The 13996-nt window shown below is 45.2% G+C and overlaps 1 protein-coding gene across 1 annotated transcript; it reads left to right on the forward strand.

Moving 5' to 3' along the window:
• The first annotated feature begins 6816 nt into the window (after positions 1-6816).
• Positions 6817-9625, forward strand: LOC120958197 (sodium- and chloride-dependent GABA transporter 1-like). The gene is made up of 7 exons (XM_040380824.2): positions 6817-7648; positions 7743-7844; positions 7924-8107; positions 8176-8443; positions 8518-8621; positions 8692-9061; positions 9144-9625. Exons 1-7 carry the CDS (start codon positions 7108-7110, stop codon positions 9372-9374), a joined length of 1800 nt encoding a protein of 599 aa, XP_040236758.2. The 5' UTR covers positions 6817-7107; the 3' UTR covers positions 9375-9625.
• The last annotated feature ends 4371 nt before the right edge of the window (positions 9626-13996 follow it).

Consider the following 13996-nt stretch of genomic DNA (forward strand, 5'->3'; position numbering starts at 1 on the left):
ATTGGTTGCACAAATAATCTCGGGCTCGGTTTTGTACTACGTCTATCGTGAAGCCCATCCTTAGACTGTGGGGCGACTAGTAAAGAAGTGAGGTCGAGTCAGAAGTGGTGTTACGATGGTGGATGGTCTAACTCACTGTTCGGTGTTTGGTTGTAAGGAATTTTGAGCATGCAAGAAAAGGAGAAGGATGAGTATCGCCTTATTTTGGACAAACTACGGAAACATTTATGCTTGCTTTCAGATTGAAAGATTCTTGACATAGTATTTGCGCTGAGTTTGGAGTTGGATGGGATGGTGTTGTAATAGGCACCCATGGAGTCATAATTTTCTAGTTATTGCTTTACAACAGAAACAATTCTTCGTTTCTAAAAATACTGAAAATGTGAATTACATTGCTCAATCCCAATCCTTACATACTTACTGATTGCTTCATACTCTGAGGTTTTATGCACTGTAATTATCGTTGAACAAGAAACAGGGAGCATTGCAGGGTTTTCCAGGAGTACTCTTAGCAGTAGGACACTTTATTGACTCTTACTTCCGTGAAATGAACTTAATGCAACGGGAATTGGTCTCTATAGCACCCTTGCATGACAAACCCAATAGGAATTTCCAAATGGGGAATTTCCAAAGGAATTACCAATTTTCAACGTATGAACTTCACTTCCAATAAAAAAGAGTCAAGAAAGTGTATGACAACAAAAAGAACCGGTGGAAAACCCTGTATTCACATTCAACAGGCATTCCGGCCTACCCCGGAGGGGCGTAAAATTGGTTGACGGGCGAAGAAATTAAAACCTCGTCGTACTCCGTGGCCGGGGACAGGAAGGACGTAACCAAACTCTCCACAAAATTATCCTCCTCGGTGGGAATTATTGTGCCACACAATAGTTTTCGGGACGCGCAATGTAATACGTCAACATCGTGGCCCTGACGCATATGCTGGCCAGAGTAGCACTGATAGAGTGATGCAAGAGTAGAGACCGGGACACGCTGCGGGATATAGCTCATTCTTTTCCTTTATTTTGTAGATAATTGTACGGTGTGTCCTGGTCGATATGTCTTCTCTCTCTCTCTCTCTCTCTCCTTCTCTCTATCTCTCTCTCTTTCCTTCTCTCTATCTCTCTCTCTCTATTTCTCCCTCTCTCTCTCTTTCTCTCTCTCTCTTAGGGGTTTCCTTGTATCCTTATGATGATGAAGCACGATGAAGGCGCCTGACGAGCACTATCGTTGTCCGCACGATCGGACATAATGCGCCCAGCTACTAGCAGGAAAGAAAAATTTGCCCAAGGGTGTACGGCTATCTTTCGCCCCGCTTTCGTAATGTATTGTTTGCGAAAAATCTGTTCCATTGGAGAAGAATGGACCATCCTAGCAGCATCCATCGTGTGCAAAATCCGCACGTTTGTGGAGAAACCCAATGAGAAAGGCAAACACATAAAATCAGTAAATCCTGCATTACACGGGGAAACGGAGGAAGGTGGCCCTATTGAAGAACTGATTTTCCCAGTGGAAACGTTTTTAATTTCCGTTATTTTTATTGAACGAAAGGGGCGAACGAGGGTGGGGGGGGGGTAGTTGGAGAGGGAAAGTAATTTTTCTTTTGTTTTCCACCAGTGACAATGCCCACCGCGCAGTTCACCCGGAGGGAAATATTAGACCGACAATAGCATGTGCCTGATTGTGGGAAAGAAATGTGCAAATGGCGCTCATTAGCGTTAAAGGTTTGTCTTCAAAGTGTGTGTATTTATTTCTTTTTCTTCTTTTTATTCGCTCTCTCGTGCACTGTCTTATTATTTCTCTGTGTTATTCAAATTTAACTTCATAAATGACATCAAACGAAGAAATTAAATGTGCTGCTTTATCTTGTTCTACAAACAATGGGATCTTTCACGATACTAGCCTGTGTGGTTTTTTATCGTTTGTACCGTTTTTGACAGTTGGCGGCAACCGACACGGATTTTGACAGTTGGCACAACACCACACATGTTAAGCCTCAGGTTTCCAGCCTCGACCATCGTCATATATACTATACTATGGGCTATAGACAATTTATTTCAGCCTGAACAAATGTCAACAAACATTGAAGTCATGATTTAAAATATATTGTCATGAACATTTAAATATCTAAATATTCTAATTGTTTTACGAAAAGCCATTAAAAGTATTATAACTCATTTCAAACAGAAAAGAACAATTTTGAGATGTACCGTATTGCTTTGAATTAGGGACACTTTGGACATTTTTGGCATGTAATTATTTCTCACTAATTCAAATTCAATCGGCCATACCTCAAAATAACACACTTATTACTTATTGCTCATTCTTAAGCAGACTTCCTACAATTGAAATAAAATGAGGATTTCCAATAATTTTACTCGAAACATTGTAAAAACTCATGAAACTGTAACGATATTTTGATTCATATTTCGGATAGTTTCCACATTTCGTTTATAATCGTCACATTAACACACACATATGACAAATTTTGTTTTTGTTTTTAACTAATTTTAACGTTCGGACACTAAATTCTGAGGGTCAGTGTCCTACTGTATCGACAGGACGATGGTTTTACTGACAACGGGGTTTGGGTGCGGTTTGTTTCTTGCACTTGCAGATGAATAGAAACCCAAGAACTGCTGTGCGATTTGAAGATCATTCCTGTACGGCCATAAAGTCATTGGGTTCACCTACCTTCAAACATCTTTGTTTTATTATTATCACTGAATATTTGTTTTTGTTATTATCACTGTCCAAAAACGTATTTTTATGCAATTCATGCTATAATGCAACTATAATTCATGGCAAATTTCAAATATTCTCAATGGAAAACATGACGTTAATAAAAACTGGGTTATTTTTACCAAAAAAATATCAGAAATTGGTGATAAAATATATCATTTGACTCTTTATCCGTGTTATTCGTTTATCCGGGAGAGGTAAAGTCCCGATGAGCCCGGATAATCGGCGCTCCACTGTATTATAAACCATGTCACGCTGATAACTACATTCACAATAGATTCCGATCCATTTGAATGCACATGGACGCAATTAACACGACCGAAATCTAATAAATGCGGTGTTGGTTTGAAGCAATACAGCTAAGAATGCATCTGGGAATGAACAGATCGACAGAACAATATTTATTTTCTGTGGCATCAGGGCCTATTAGAGGGCAGACACATTTTTAATTTATTGTAGTACATGATGGCAATTATTTAAAATTTAAAAGTGGTATGGCCAGAAAGTATTCATATGAAAAAAAAAAATCAATAAAACTTGATGAGTGTCTGGAGTTTGAAGCTGTCCGTAATTTGAAACATAACGGTACCTTTGTAACATACATCGTAGCATGTTAAAAATTCAGATTTGTAACTTAAACCATGAAAGGGTCCAATCTCAGTGCAATAGGGAATGCTATTGTCATGTGCGGTTCATCCTATTTATTTATTTGAAAAATAATATTCACCAAAAAGGCTATACAATGATCTTACACTAGCTTAAACAAATTAATATATTAATCTGACAGTAAATGTTGAAAATAAATGATCCAATGATTCCAAATGATGCAACAGGGGTGGCCCATTGGTGTTAAGACTTATGGACTAACTTAACACTAACATATGGACTGTCACCCCGTAGCAAGGAGTTGCTATCCAGCTGCGTGGTACTGAAAAAGTCTAGAAACCCTATTTATAAGTCGTCATGACCGTGTAGGTCGTTACACCAATTAGAAGTAGAATGTTCCAGGGTTTCTTTAAAAGTGTCTTACTTACGTTTACAGGGGTTTTCATCATTTTGGGATACTTTCTTGACTCTTTCTGAATGGGAAGTGAGCTTTATTTATTTTAAGGGAAGTAGACTCTACGGCACCCTCTTAGGACAGGTACAATGGCAATTCCTCACTGATTCAAAATTATGAAAACCCCTCAATACCTTTGTAAATTAAAAGTTATGAAAGAAAATATCATTTTAGCTTCTCTCTTTATTTCTTTCACTTTTCTTTTTCTTCCTCCAATTGTACTACATCAAGGAACATAAACAACATTTAATGAACTAAGTAAAGGTACAACTTTCATCAAATCTACAGACAACTATCGGTGCAATACAACAAGGAATGCAATACTGACGTGCAGCTCACAGTATAATCTTGGGTTACCTTACGAAAGGTGCAGCGATTACAAGTCAAACTAATGCCGCTACTCTTGCTATTGCTTTAGATTTCCCTCCTTTTTTTTGTTGGCTATGCAGTTTGCATTTCCCATCACGTTCGAGGCACAGATTTCCTTCCTCGTTCAACATTACAATTTTCCACAGGAATTTTTCAATTGCAATCCCAACCGACCGACCGACGGACCGACCCAACGACTCATGTTTTTATCGCGTGCCCGTTTTTCCGACCGAAATGCAACCGAAAACCGAAAGCAACATGCCCGCGGGATCCTTCCCATTTGATGTAGGGGGAGGGGGGGGGGGAGGGGGAGGATGCAAGCCAGCCCAGTCCAACTCAGGCTCATTCCAGTACTCACCCATACCCAGATTTCATAAATCACGAGCGTGGTGGTTCACCTTCTGCTTTATTCGTTGACGGTGCCCGTGAGCGAACGTACGAACGAACGAGCGAACGAACCGCAGCGCGATGGGGCACGTCCGCACAAATCTGTGCAAATCCGGTAGTGTTGCGAATTTTCTGATTATTATCATGATTATTCGCATTTTCAGTCAGCGAGAAGTGCGCATTCTGTTTTTGTGGGGCGGTTGGACGTGGGTGGTGATGATCGGAGTGGGTAGAACTGACAGGGAAACTTTCATCCGAAGTGCAGAGGGGAGAAAAAACTATGCAGAAGGTGATGTTGCCCTTTTTCCACATTCTCTCGTTCTCCCTCTCTCTCTCTCTCTCTCTCTCTCTCTCTCTCTCTCTCTCTGTCCCTCTTGTTATCACAGATTTTATACCATTTTTTCCATCCTTCCTGCTTCATGGTTTGTACTCCCATTCCGGAACTCTATTTATTCATTCGTCTGTTTGTTGGCCGTGATTGTGGTTTTATGGTGCATTGTTTTTTTTTCTTTCTTTCCTCCTCAATGGTTTCCATTTTGCTATTCCATTTCGAAACTGTTCTGTACGTTTGTTGCCTACCTTTTTCCTCATTTCATCTGCTTTTTTCTGCTTGTTGTTGAACATTGGCGATGGCGTATCGGGATGCTGCGATTACTACTGTGCTGTGAGCCTTTTTCCGCTATTTGGCGCACTAGTTCATTGTGACTCGTCTCATTGCCCGTTGTGTGCGATCACGACTTCACAAAGCATCAAATAATGACTTTGCCGCCCCCCGCGCGAATGAACAGAATAAAAAAAAAAAAACACAGAAAGTAGAATGTACTGAAAGGGGTTTAAGCAATGCCTGGTTTTCTGGTTCACTGCTCTGAGTTAAAGTATTGCTTTTCGTACCTTTCCCGTTTAATTGGAAAGCCCTTTCCGGGGTTTTTTTTTGGTGATAGTCCTTCGGCAGAGGAATAATACGCGCATACGCATTTAAAGCGCACCAGAAAGTGAAGCCGTTTCTACTTTGTATGCTCACGATCCAAGGGGGTCGAATACTCATCTCTCAATCGATAGGACGTGTTGAGCAACATGCCGTAAATTATAATGATCTAACGCGGGGGACCCCGGCTCTAGATGAACGGGAGCTGTGTTCGCGTGTACGTTCGCTAGGAAAAGTGCCTCCGGAAAAAACACGATCAAAACACACACACACACACCAACACATCACGTCGAACTCGGGTGGTTGATGAAATGAATCTTGCATGCCTTACGTGTGTCTGTGTGTGTCGGCATACATATCCCCCGAAGCAAGAAGCGGTGCAAATTTCCCCGAGGAAATTAAAGGGAAAATCTACGCTGATTGTTTTTCCTGCCCTTCCCATCCATCCGTCCTCCCATTAGTCCCTGATTTTGTTCGAACCATCAACCGATCAACCGGGTTCTCTGCCGGGGTGTTGTGTTTACTCTTGCCCTTCTCACGTCCGACCGTTTTCGCGGCCCCATCGGTGATGCTGGAGAAGGAAAGGATAGCCAAACACACACACGCCACTATCTACGAATCCTTTCGGCAAATGATTAAAGACGAAGGTTCGATGCTGGTGGTGCTTCTCTCCTCTACGCTTCCCTGTTTGGTGGATGAATATGATTTATGTGCAGCACTGACTGTCATCGACAGCTGGCGGCGAACGGGTTCCATCAATCGAGGCATCGTCGTATGTCACCGCCGTATGGATGCAGCGCAAGGGACGCAGGGACACATGTGTGACACACCGGACGGTGTACGAACGGCACACAATCGCTTCGAGCGGGTTTTGTCATCTTCATTTCAGTTATGTTGCATGCTGCTGCTGCCGATGCTGCTGCTACTAGTGTGTGTGTATATGATGCTTGTCGACGAAAACGAGTTGGGAAGGATTTTAAGGAAATGATGACGAAAGACACTTCCCAGCCGGGTGTTCCGTGAGGCCGTAAAGCTCCGAGCACCCAACAGGAAAGATTGATCGGAACGATTCGGTGGACTTTCGGAATGTTGAGAGTATTGTGGAGCAACAGCCAGAGGTAGGGAGGGTTTGTTGCCCGCTCAAAACGTCCATCAAACTGGGTGACATGAGCTGCTTTTTTTCCTGCTGAGCGTCCAAATGACAGTTGCATGGTTCATCGTGTCGAGAACGTGCGTGGCGAGATTGATCAGAACGGACTGTACTCGGAATGGCGTTTCGTTGAATGTTGCAGAACAATTCATATTTCAATTGTCTTATGTGTGATCTTTTTTATCATTTCTTTCAATTAGATACCGTCCCGGTGCCGTCGAGATCTTCCCAGCAACACGAACAACACGCAACGCATCGCTCAGCTTAATGCTCTTTTCTTGATCCTCCTTATAAGACTCCTATTTTAAAGCTTGCTAATTCCGATTTTTCTTTCCATTCTGTTTTACTTGTATCGCCAAAATCAAATCAAAGGATTCCGATCCTTTCCCTCCACCCATTGCCTGTGTGACACCCGGTTCCAGCCAACGCCGACCGTCCGCAGTCGTCGCAGCAGCGAGCAATTCGATCAATATTATGACAGAGGGCACCGCGCCGACAGTTGAATGTTTAGATAACACACTGCACGGACTGAACGAACAGCAGGAGCAGCAGCAGCAGCAACAGGAAGAGGAGCAGCAACCACAACAGGAAACGCCGGAACAGGAGCTCGGAACGGTCGGTGTACGTATCGAGGTCACGAGTGCGGCAGGTTCTTCCGTCGAGCTAGTCGCGATCGGCAAGGAGCAGGAACAGTCCAGGGACGGCCAACAGCAAGCAGTCGCCATGTCGCAAAGCACAAAGCAGGTGTCGAAAGCGGACAAAAACCTGCCCGAGCGCGGGTCATGGGGATCGAAGCTCGACTTCATCCTGTCGGTGGTTGGGCTGGCGATCGGGTTGGGCAACGTGTGGCGATTCCCGTACCTGTGCTACAAGAATGGTGGCGGCGCGTTTTTGATACCGTACTTTGTCACACTGTTCCTGGCCGGCATACCGATGTTCTTTATGGAGCTGGCGCTCGGTCAGATGCTGACGATCGGTGGGCTGGGTGTGTTTAAGATTGCACCAATATTCAAAGGTAAGCGCGGTTGGCGTTCGAGTGATCTTCATCCGGGGGGCATCGTTCTAATCGATCGTCGTTGTTTGATCGTTTCTAAACATTAAAAAAACAGGAATCGGTTATGCAGCGGCCGTAATGTCGTGTTGGATGAACGTGTACTACATCGTCATCCTAGCGTGGGCCATATTCTACTTCTTCATGTCGTTACGTGCAGGTATGTGTCCTCCATTGATTGACGCATTGGCGTAGCATACAGTCTTCAGCATCAACACGTGTTACTTCTTTCTTATCAGACGTACCTTGGCGCACGTGTGACAATGCGTGGAACTCGATCAACTGCGTCAATCCGTACGATCGCAAGGATCTGCTCTGCTGGGAAACGATCGGTGTGAATGGTACGCTGACCAAGATTTGCTCGCTAAACTCGAACAACGTGTCCATGAGCGATTTGGCCGATCCGGTTAAGGAGTTCTGGGAGTAAGTGTTTCCACCATTTTCCCCGAGAACCTTTCATTGAAACCACTTTTTGTTTTGTCACCTTCAAGACGCCGCACGTTGATGATCTCGAGCGGTATTGATCAGGTTGGTTCGATCCGCTGGGAGCTGGCCGGAACGCTGCTGCTCGTCTGGATCCTGTGCTACTTCTGCATCTGGAAGGGTGTGAAATGGACTGGCAAGGTCGTGTACTTTACCGCCCTGTTCCCGTACTTCCTGCTCACGATCCTGCTGATCCGTGGCATTACGCTGCCGGGTGCCTTCGAAGGTATCAAGTTCTACGTGAGCCCGAATGTTTCAAAGCTAGCCGAATCAGAGGTATGCACTTTGTGGAGGATGGAAACAAGATGTTATAGAATTGTTTAACCTATTCTTACGTTGTTCATGATCAGGTATGGATCGATGCAGTGACGCAGATCTTCTTCTCGTACGGTCTCGGCCTGGGAACGCTGGTCGCGCTCGGTAGCTACAACAAATTCAACAACAATGTGTACAAGTACGTCCCGCATGGCTTTTGTTGTCTTCTTCTCCTCTATTTAATCCTCTATTCGATCGCTCCACTACAGAGACGCACTGATTGTGTGTACGGTCAACTCGAGCACCAGCATGTTTGCCGGGTTTGTGATCTTCTCCGTCGTCGGCTTTATGGCGCACGAGCAGCAGCGCCCCGTCGCTGAAGTGGCAGCATCTGGGCCGGGTCTCGCTTTCTTGGCCTACCCGTCGGCCGTGTTACAGCTGCCGGGCGCACCGCTCTGGTCATGTCTGTTCTTCTTCATGCTGCTGCTGATCGGTCTCGACTCACAGTTCTGCACGATGGAGGGCTTCATTACGGCCGTGATTGACGAGTGGCCGCATCTGCTGCGCAAGCGTAAGGAGATCTTCATTGCGATCGTGTGTATGATCAGCTACCTGGTCGGTTTGACGTGTATTACGGAGGTACGTAATGGGAGGTCGCTAACACTCATTCTCGCAGGATAGCTTACGGTATGGTTTGCTTTTTCCCCATCACTTCCTCCAGGGTGGTATGTATGTGTTCCAAATTCTCGACTCGTATGCGGTCAGTGGCTTCTGTCTGCTGTTCCTGATGTTCTTCGAGTGCGTCTCGATCTCGTGGGCGTACGGTGTGGACCGTTTCTATGACGGCATCAAGGACATGATCGGCTACTATCCGCTGTCGTGGTGGAAGTTCTGCTGGGTCATCACCACTCCTGCCATCTGTGTCGTAAGTAGCAATGTGAAAAGGGATTAGCTTTTTCGTGGTAACGCCTTGGGGGGATGTGAGTGTATTTGTGTGCACGAGGATTGAGTGAATGAGTTATTATAGAGCTTTCCCTGCAGTTCGGATGTTCTTCCATGCTGAATCAACGACGCGGCGAAAGGTAATTGGATGTTATCGAGCGGGATGGGTAATGTAATGCAAAATGGGAGCGATATTGATTTCTTTTCAGAATGTTCACGATCTGGAACAGAGGGTGGCGCTTTTAAAGTCTAACGTGACGTGATTGTAAATCGTGTAATTTGTAAAGTTGCTGATGTTTGCTGTACTTATCCAAGAATACAATTTTATAGTGATATTAAAAAAATGGTGTATTAATTATGAAACTTTCTTAAATACATCCAGAAATTCAATTACCGTGTTAAGTACTTATCATGCAGTTTGTTATGGTCCACCTTGGCAGCAAATCATCCTAAGAAGCATCTAATCAAGTGATGAACCTCATATGAACCCCTTTTCCGTTTCATCCGCAAAATAGCAGAGCTCTGTCATTCATTTCATCTTCATAAATACAATCGCTTCAAATGCATTGCATTCTCACATCCTTTAATGGACACATCTTCGCCTTCGCCGAGATCAAATGAAACATGCCCGTGCCCGAGATGCTGCATTTACACAGGTCATGAAGTGCACGGAACATCAATCGATGTCGGAGAAGGAGAATTTCTCCCCTTTTCAAAACGCACACCACCCGAGAACGTTAATCTCCGTTTACGATGTGCGAAACGGGAACGTTATGGCTGGGGATGTGCTTGCCATTGTTTTTCCGTTGCTTATCTTCCGTTGCACAGAAAAGGCCACAGTGGGCTGGCCTTTTTGTCCGGCCAGCTGTCCAGCTTACTCCAGCCCGGTTGGTGGGTTTGAATGAGCGCACGGGGCACCGAACGGTCTCGTCGTTTGAATGAGTGATTGAATGTGAGGCTTTTGAGAATGCCACTAGTAGAGAATGCTGTTGGATAGCAGCGTCCATCGATCACGAGCAAATCAATAGCGGAGCAGCGTGGTCCGATGCGTGTGGTCCTTTAGGTGGATGGGTTTGTCGTGTGCTTTCCCTCTACCGTTACGATGCGTTATGAGTAAAATCGTACGGTAGCATTACTCTTCCACGCAACTTCAGACGCTCCCCCCTCCCTTGACCAGTTGATTGATGATGGGATATCGCTGGAATGACGAAACGATCATAGTTTACGTGCAAAACCTTGTCCCGTTTGCAACCGAAAAACCGCAAATATTAAAGTTAGTTGCATGAAAGCGCGCAAACCTGCCCTCACAACAACGTAACGATAAGCTGCTTGGTTTGGTATCTCGTTCCAGTGCTTCCAGTATTATTAACACCGTGTATGTGTAAAACCCTGGCCCTGGTGATTTGCATGATTCTTGCAGGCCAAGAATTCGTTCATCATTGCAATGGCAAGAGTAAATAATTTGCCTCCGAAGTGAACTCCCCGCTGCTAGGCACACACACACACACACACATACACTGTGACCACAAACAACAAACACTACCGACCCTTAGAGGACCTCCCAAACGGCGTCATGCTCCAGTTCTGTGGCTCCCAGGTTTATCGATTTGTCTTATTAGCTGTCAAGTGTTGCGTATGCGTATTAGCATAAAGTCGTCCGCCATGGGTTGCGGATGAGGAGAGTTTCCTTGCGCCCCCCTCTGCTTTACGATGATGTGTTTCCTTGCTCTAGTTTGGATGGAGGAGGGGGGGGCAGTTTGGATCCCTGATAAAAGGCAGGATCGATGAAAGCACCACAAGCAAAGGGTGTAAGATGACTCGCTTTTGCTTGTGCATTTCGTTTTAGCTTCTGGTGGCTTTTCAGCTCGCACTACCGCTCCCTTATTACGGTACGGTCAAGCTCAAGGGTGGTGGAAAGCAAAACAGATGTTAGCATAAGAAGCCGACTGTTTGACACACACACACACACACACACACTGTACGTTTGGTCATGCTGAGGTCATTCGGCATTTCTCAGTCAGCTCGATTTGCATCGTTCCATTCTATGGTGGTCGAAGGTTTATCTGGCGTTCCATACCGCACGCATCCGTAGCACAGCACGTCGTCGCTGCTCGTCGAGCTAATGATGGGAAAATGCTGGCAGTCGAGTGGACAGGCAGGCAGGCAAACCACACCACAAACACTCCCGTTACGTAAATGTCCAGCAATCGGGTTCAATAGGGTTAATCGTAAATTTCAATTAAAATTCATTCCACCACACACACACAGACGGCGAGAAGAAGTTCAGGATACGGTATCTCCTGCTCCGATGGCTCGCTATCCTGTGGCTTTGGTTTGCACATTCGACAAAGACCACTGGACAGTGTAGGGGCATCAGAAATAAGCATACGAATACGCATTGACAGCTTGGGAGTGTTTGCGGGAACGTCAGACAACACACGGTGAAACACTCGGACTCAACGGAAAGTCCCTAGGAATGATGACAAATCGGACGATCTGGACGTTGCGGTGTTTGAAGCGATGTAATGAAATGGAAGTCGTGTAAGTGGTTTGTCACACACACACACACACACACACATACGAGCACCGAGAGAGAAGAGTCTTAAAAATTTAATAATGTTGTAATAACAGCACAAACGAGAAGGAATCAGCACACATAAATTTAAAAACCATAAATTAGAGCTTCCTCATTCGCTTGGGCTGTGCATGCTGCCAGGTGCAATATCTTTCTAATTTCCTTCTCATTGCCTGGTTGAATTTTCTCTTTGGTTGTCCTACTTTTTTGCACCATGCTCGCTGGTTAACTGTCGTTTCCTTGGTTCCCTTTGTCGTGCCCTTTTACACGTCGTGGAGCCTTTTTTGTTCGATTTTTCAACTCGCGCGCGCACTTGGTGGAATCGCATCATAAAGCAGGTAAATTATGACCGTCCGAACTTCTTGATCTGGGCGTACTACATCTACCGGGTTCTTTCCGGGTCTTATCTCTCTCACACACACATACACACACGTTATTCATGTCCTGTGAAGGTGGTGCGAGCTGTTTTTTATTTGCTAACGACGTTTACCGTAACCGATTAACCGTTGTCGCCGATGTGCTTTGAGGGGCAGATTTGAGTGGAGGCCATCAGAGGCAAATAGCCCTTCGAATGGAAAGCGCTTTTTTGGGGAAGATATGTGGCTTCACTAATTAAATTTTTCACAATCCCTTAGCCCCAGCACAGGACGCACGCTAACGAGAAGCGATAACTTCACCAGCAGCCAGCCACCGTTTGCCAAAATAATTGTGTGAGCTTGAAAGCGGGAAGCAGAAAGGTTGGAGAGTGTTACTGTTTCTTCAGTTTGCGTTTGGAGCACACAACCTTCCGCCTAGGCGACCTGTGTCAGGGCATGCATCTCGAGCAACGGGAAATGGAAAGCCGGCATCAAAACTGTGGACGAAGATGACATCATCATCATCATCATCATCGTCATTTTTCCCACCATCGCGATCCATCGTCTATGGTCACCACCAGGGAGGGGGACCAGCGCTAGCACATCGTCCTTATCGTCTGACTCGATCACATTTGATGTCGTGACATTTTGCTTCACTTGCCGTCAAGTTTCGCATCATGTTTTTTTAACCTGTTTGTGTCTGAGAGAGAGAGAGAGAGAGAGAGAGAGTTTGATGAGGACAGGACAGCAGAGAGCAGTAGTAGTAGTAGTAGTAGTAGCAGACACGGTTTATGCCAAAAAATGTGTCGCCAGCTTGCCATCTTGCGCCCGGTCATTAGCGCGCAGCGGCGATGTGTTCGAAGCGTTCGAGAAATGTAATGCACTATGATGAAATTAGTGCCGACAACTTATGGTAATGTCTTTGTTAGACGTTTCGTTTTCGGTGTGTCGCGTAATGAGTCTTCCTGTCGCGTCGATGTCTTTTTGCACACAAAAAAAGAAGCTTTTAAGTAGCAAAAAGGTACACTGGGAAGCGTTGGAAGCGAAATGTGTTTGGACGTGTTGCTTAAAAATACATTTACCTTCCTCACTGCACGCAACAAAGCGTACTGATCCCTTATTTAATATGCAGCACCTCATCTGGATGGATGGGAAATAGTTTTTGGTGCAAAACGAAATATACAACCTCAATTTCACATCCATTTTTATCAGACGCACAAACTGGGGGTAAAATGCTCTTTTACAAACGGCTGACCCCGTGTGGTGCGATCACACAGTGAAATCCATAAACTTCAGTCCCACTCGACAGCGGAGCTTAATCGCCCGTTTGGCAGCCGGGCGAAATTGTTTTAAATGTCAGCCGCCAACATAACTCACTGTGAAAGCTCCTCGTACACCCAACACGAGGATGGGAGTCATTGAACAAAAAAAAAAGAACATATACTTGGAACTATTTGCCCCTGCCCGTCCCAACCCGTTCATTTCTAAACGGTGCCATATTTACGGGAAAAACACATACACACTCACACACCATGCCGCCGGAGGGAGAGGAACTACATGGATGCCATTATAAAAAAAGGATGTTCCGCGAAAACGCCTGGCAACTCCATAAAATCCACCCATCGATTCGTTTCCCTTCCCACGGTCCCTGTTGTTCCTTCAGTAACACTGCGGGGTTTAAACGATCTCTATAGGTCACAT

This window comes from Anopheles coluzzii, chromosome 3 (genome assembly GCF_943734685.1).
Source record: "Anopheles coluzzii chromosome 3, AcolN3, whole genome shotgun sequence".
Lineage (NCBI taxonomy): Eukaryota > Metazoa > Arthropoda > Insecta > Diptera > Culicidae > Anopheles > Anopheles coluzzii.

What these genes read in the sequence shown, in the direction of transcription:
- LOC120958197 (XM_040380824.2), top strand. Translation starts at nt 7,108, where the DNA reads ATGACAGAGGGCACCGCGCCGACAGTTGAATGTTTAGATAACACACTG. An exon ending in CAAAGCTAGCCGAATCAGAG is followed by an intron (nt 8,444 to 8,517) that starts GTATGCACTTTG and finishes GTTCATGATCAG; the next exon opens with GTATGGATCGATGCAGTGAC. An exon ending in TTCAACAACAATGTGTACAA is followed by an intron (nt 8,622 to 8,691) that starts GTACGTCCCGCA and finishes GCTCCACTACAG; the next exon opens with AGACGCACTGATTGTGTGTA.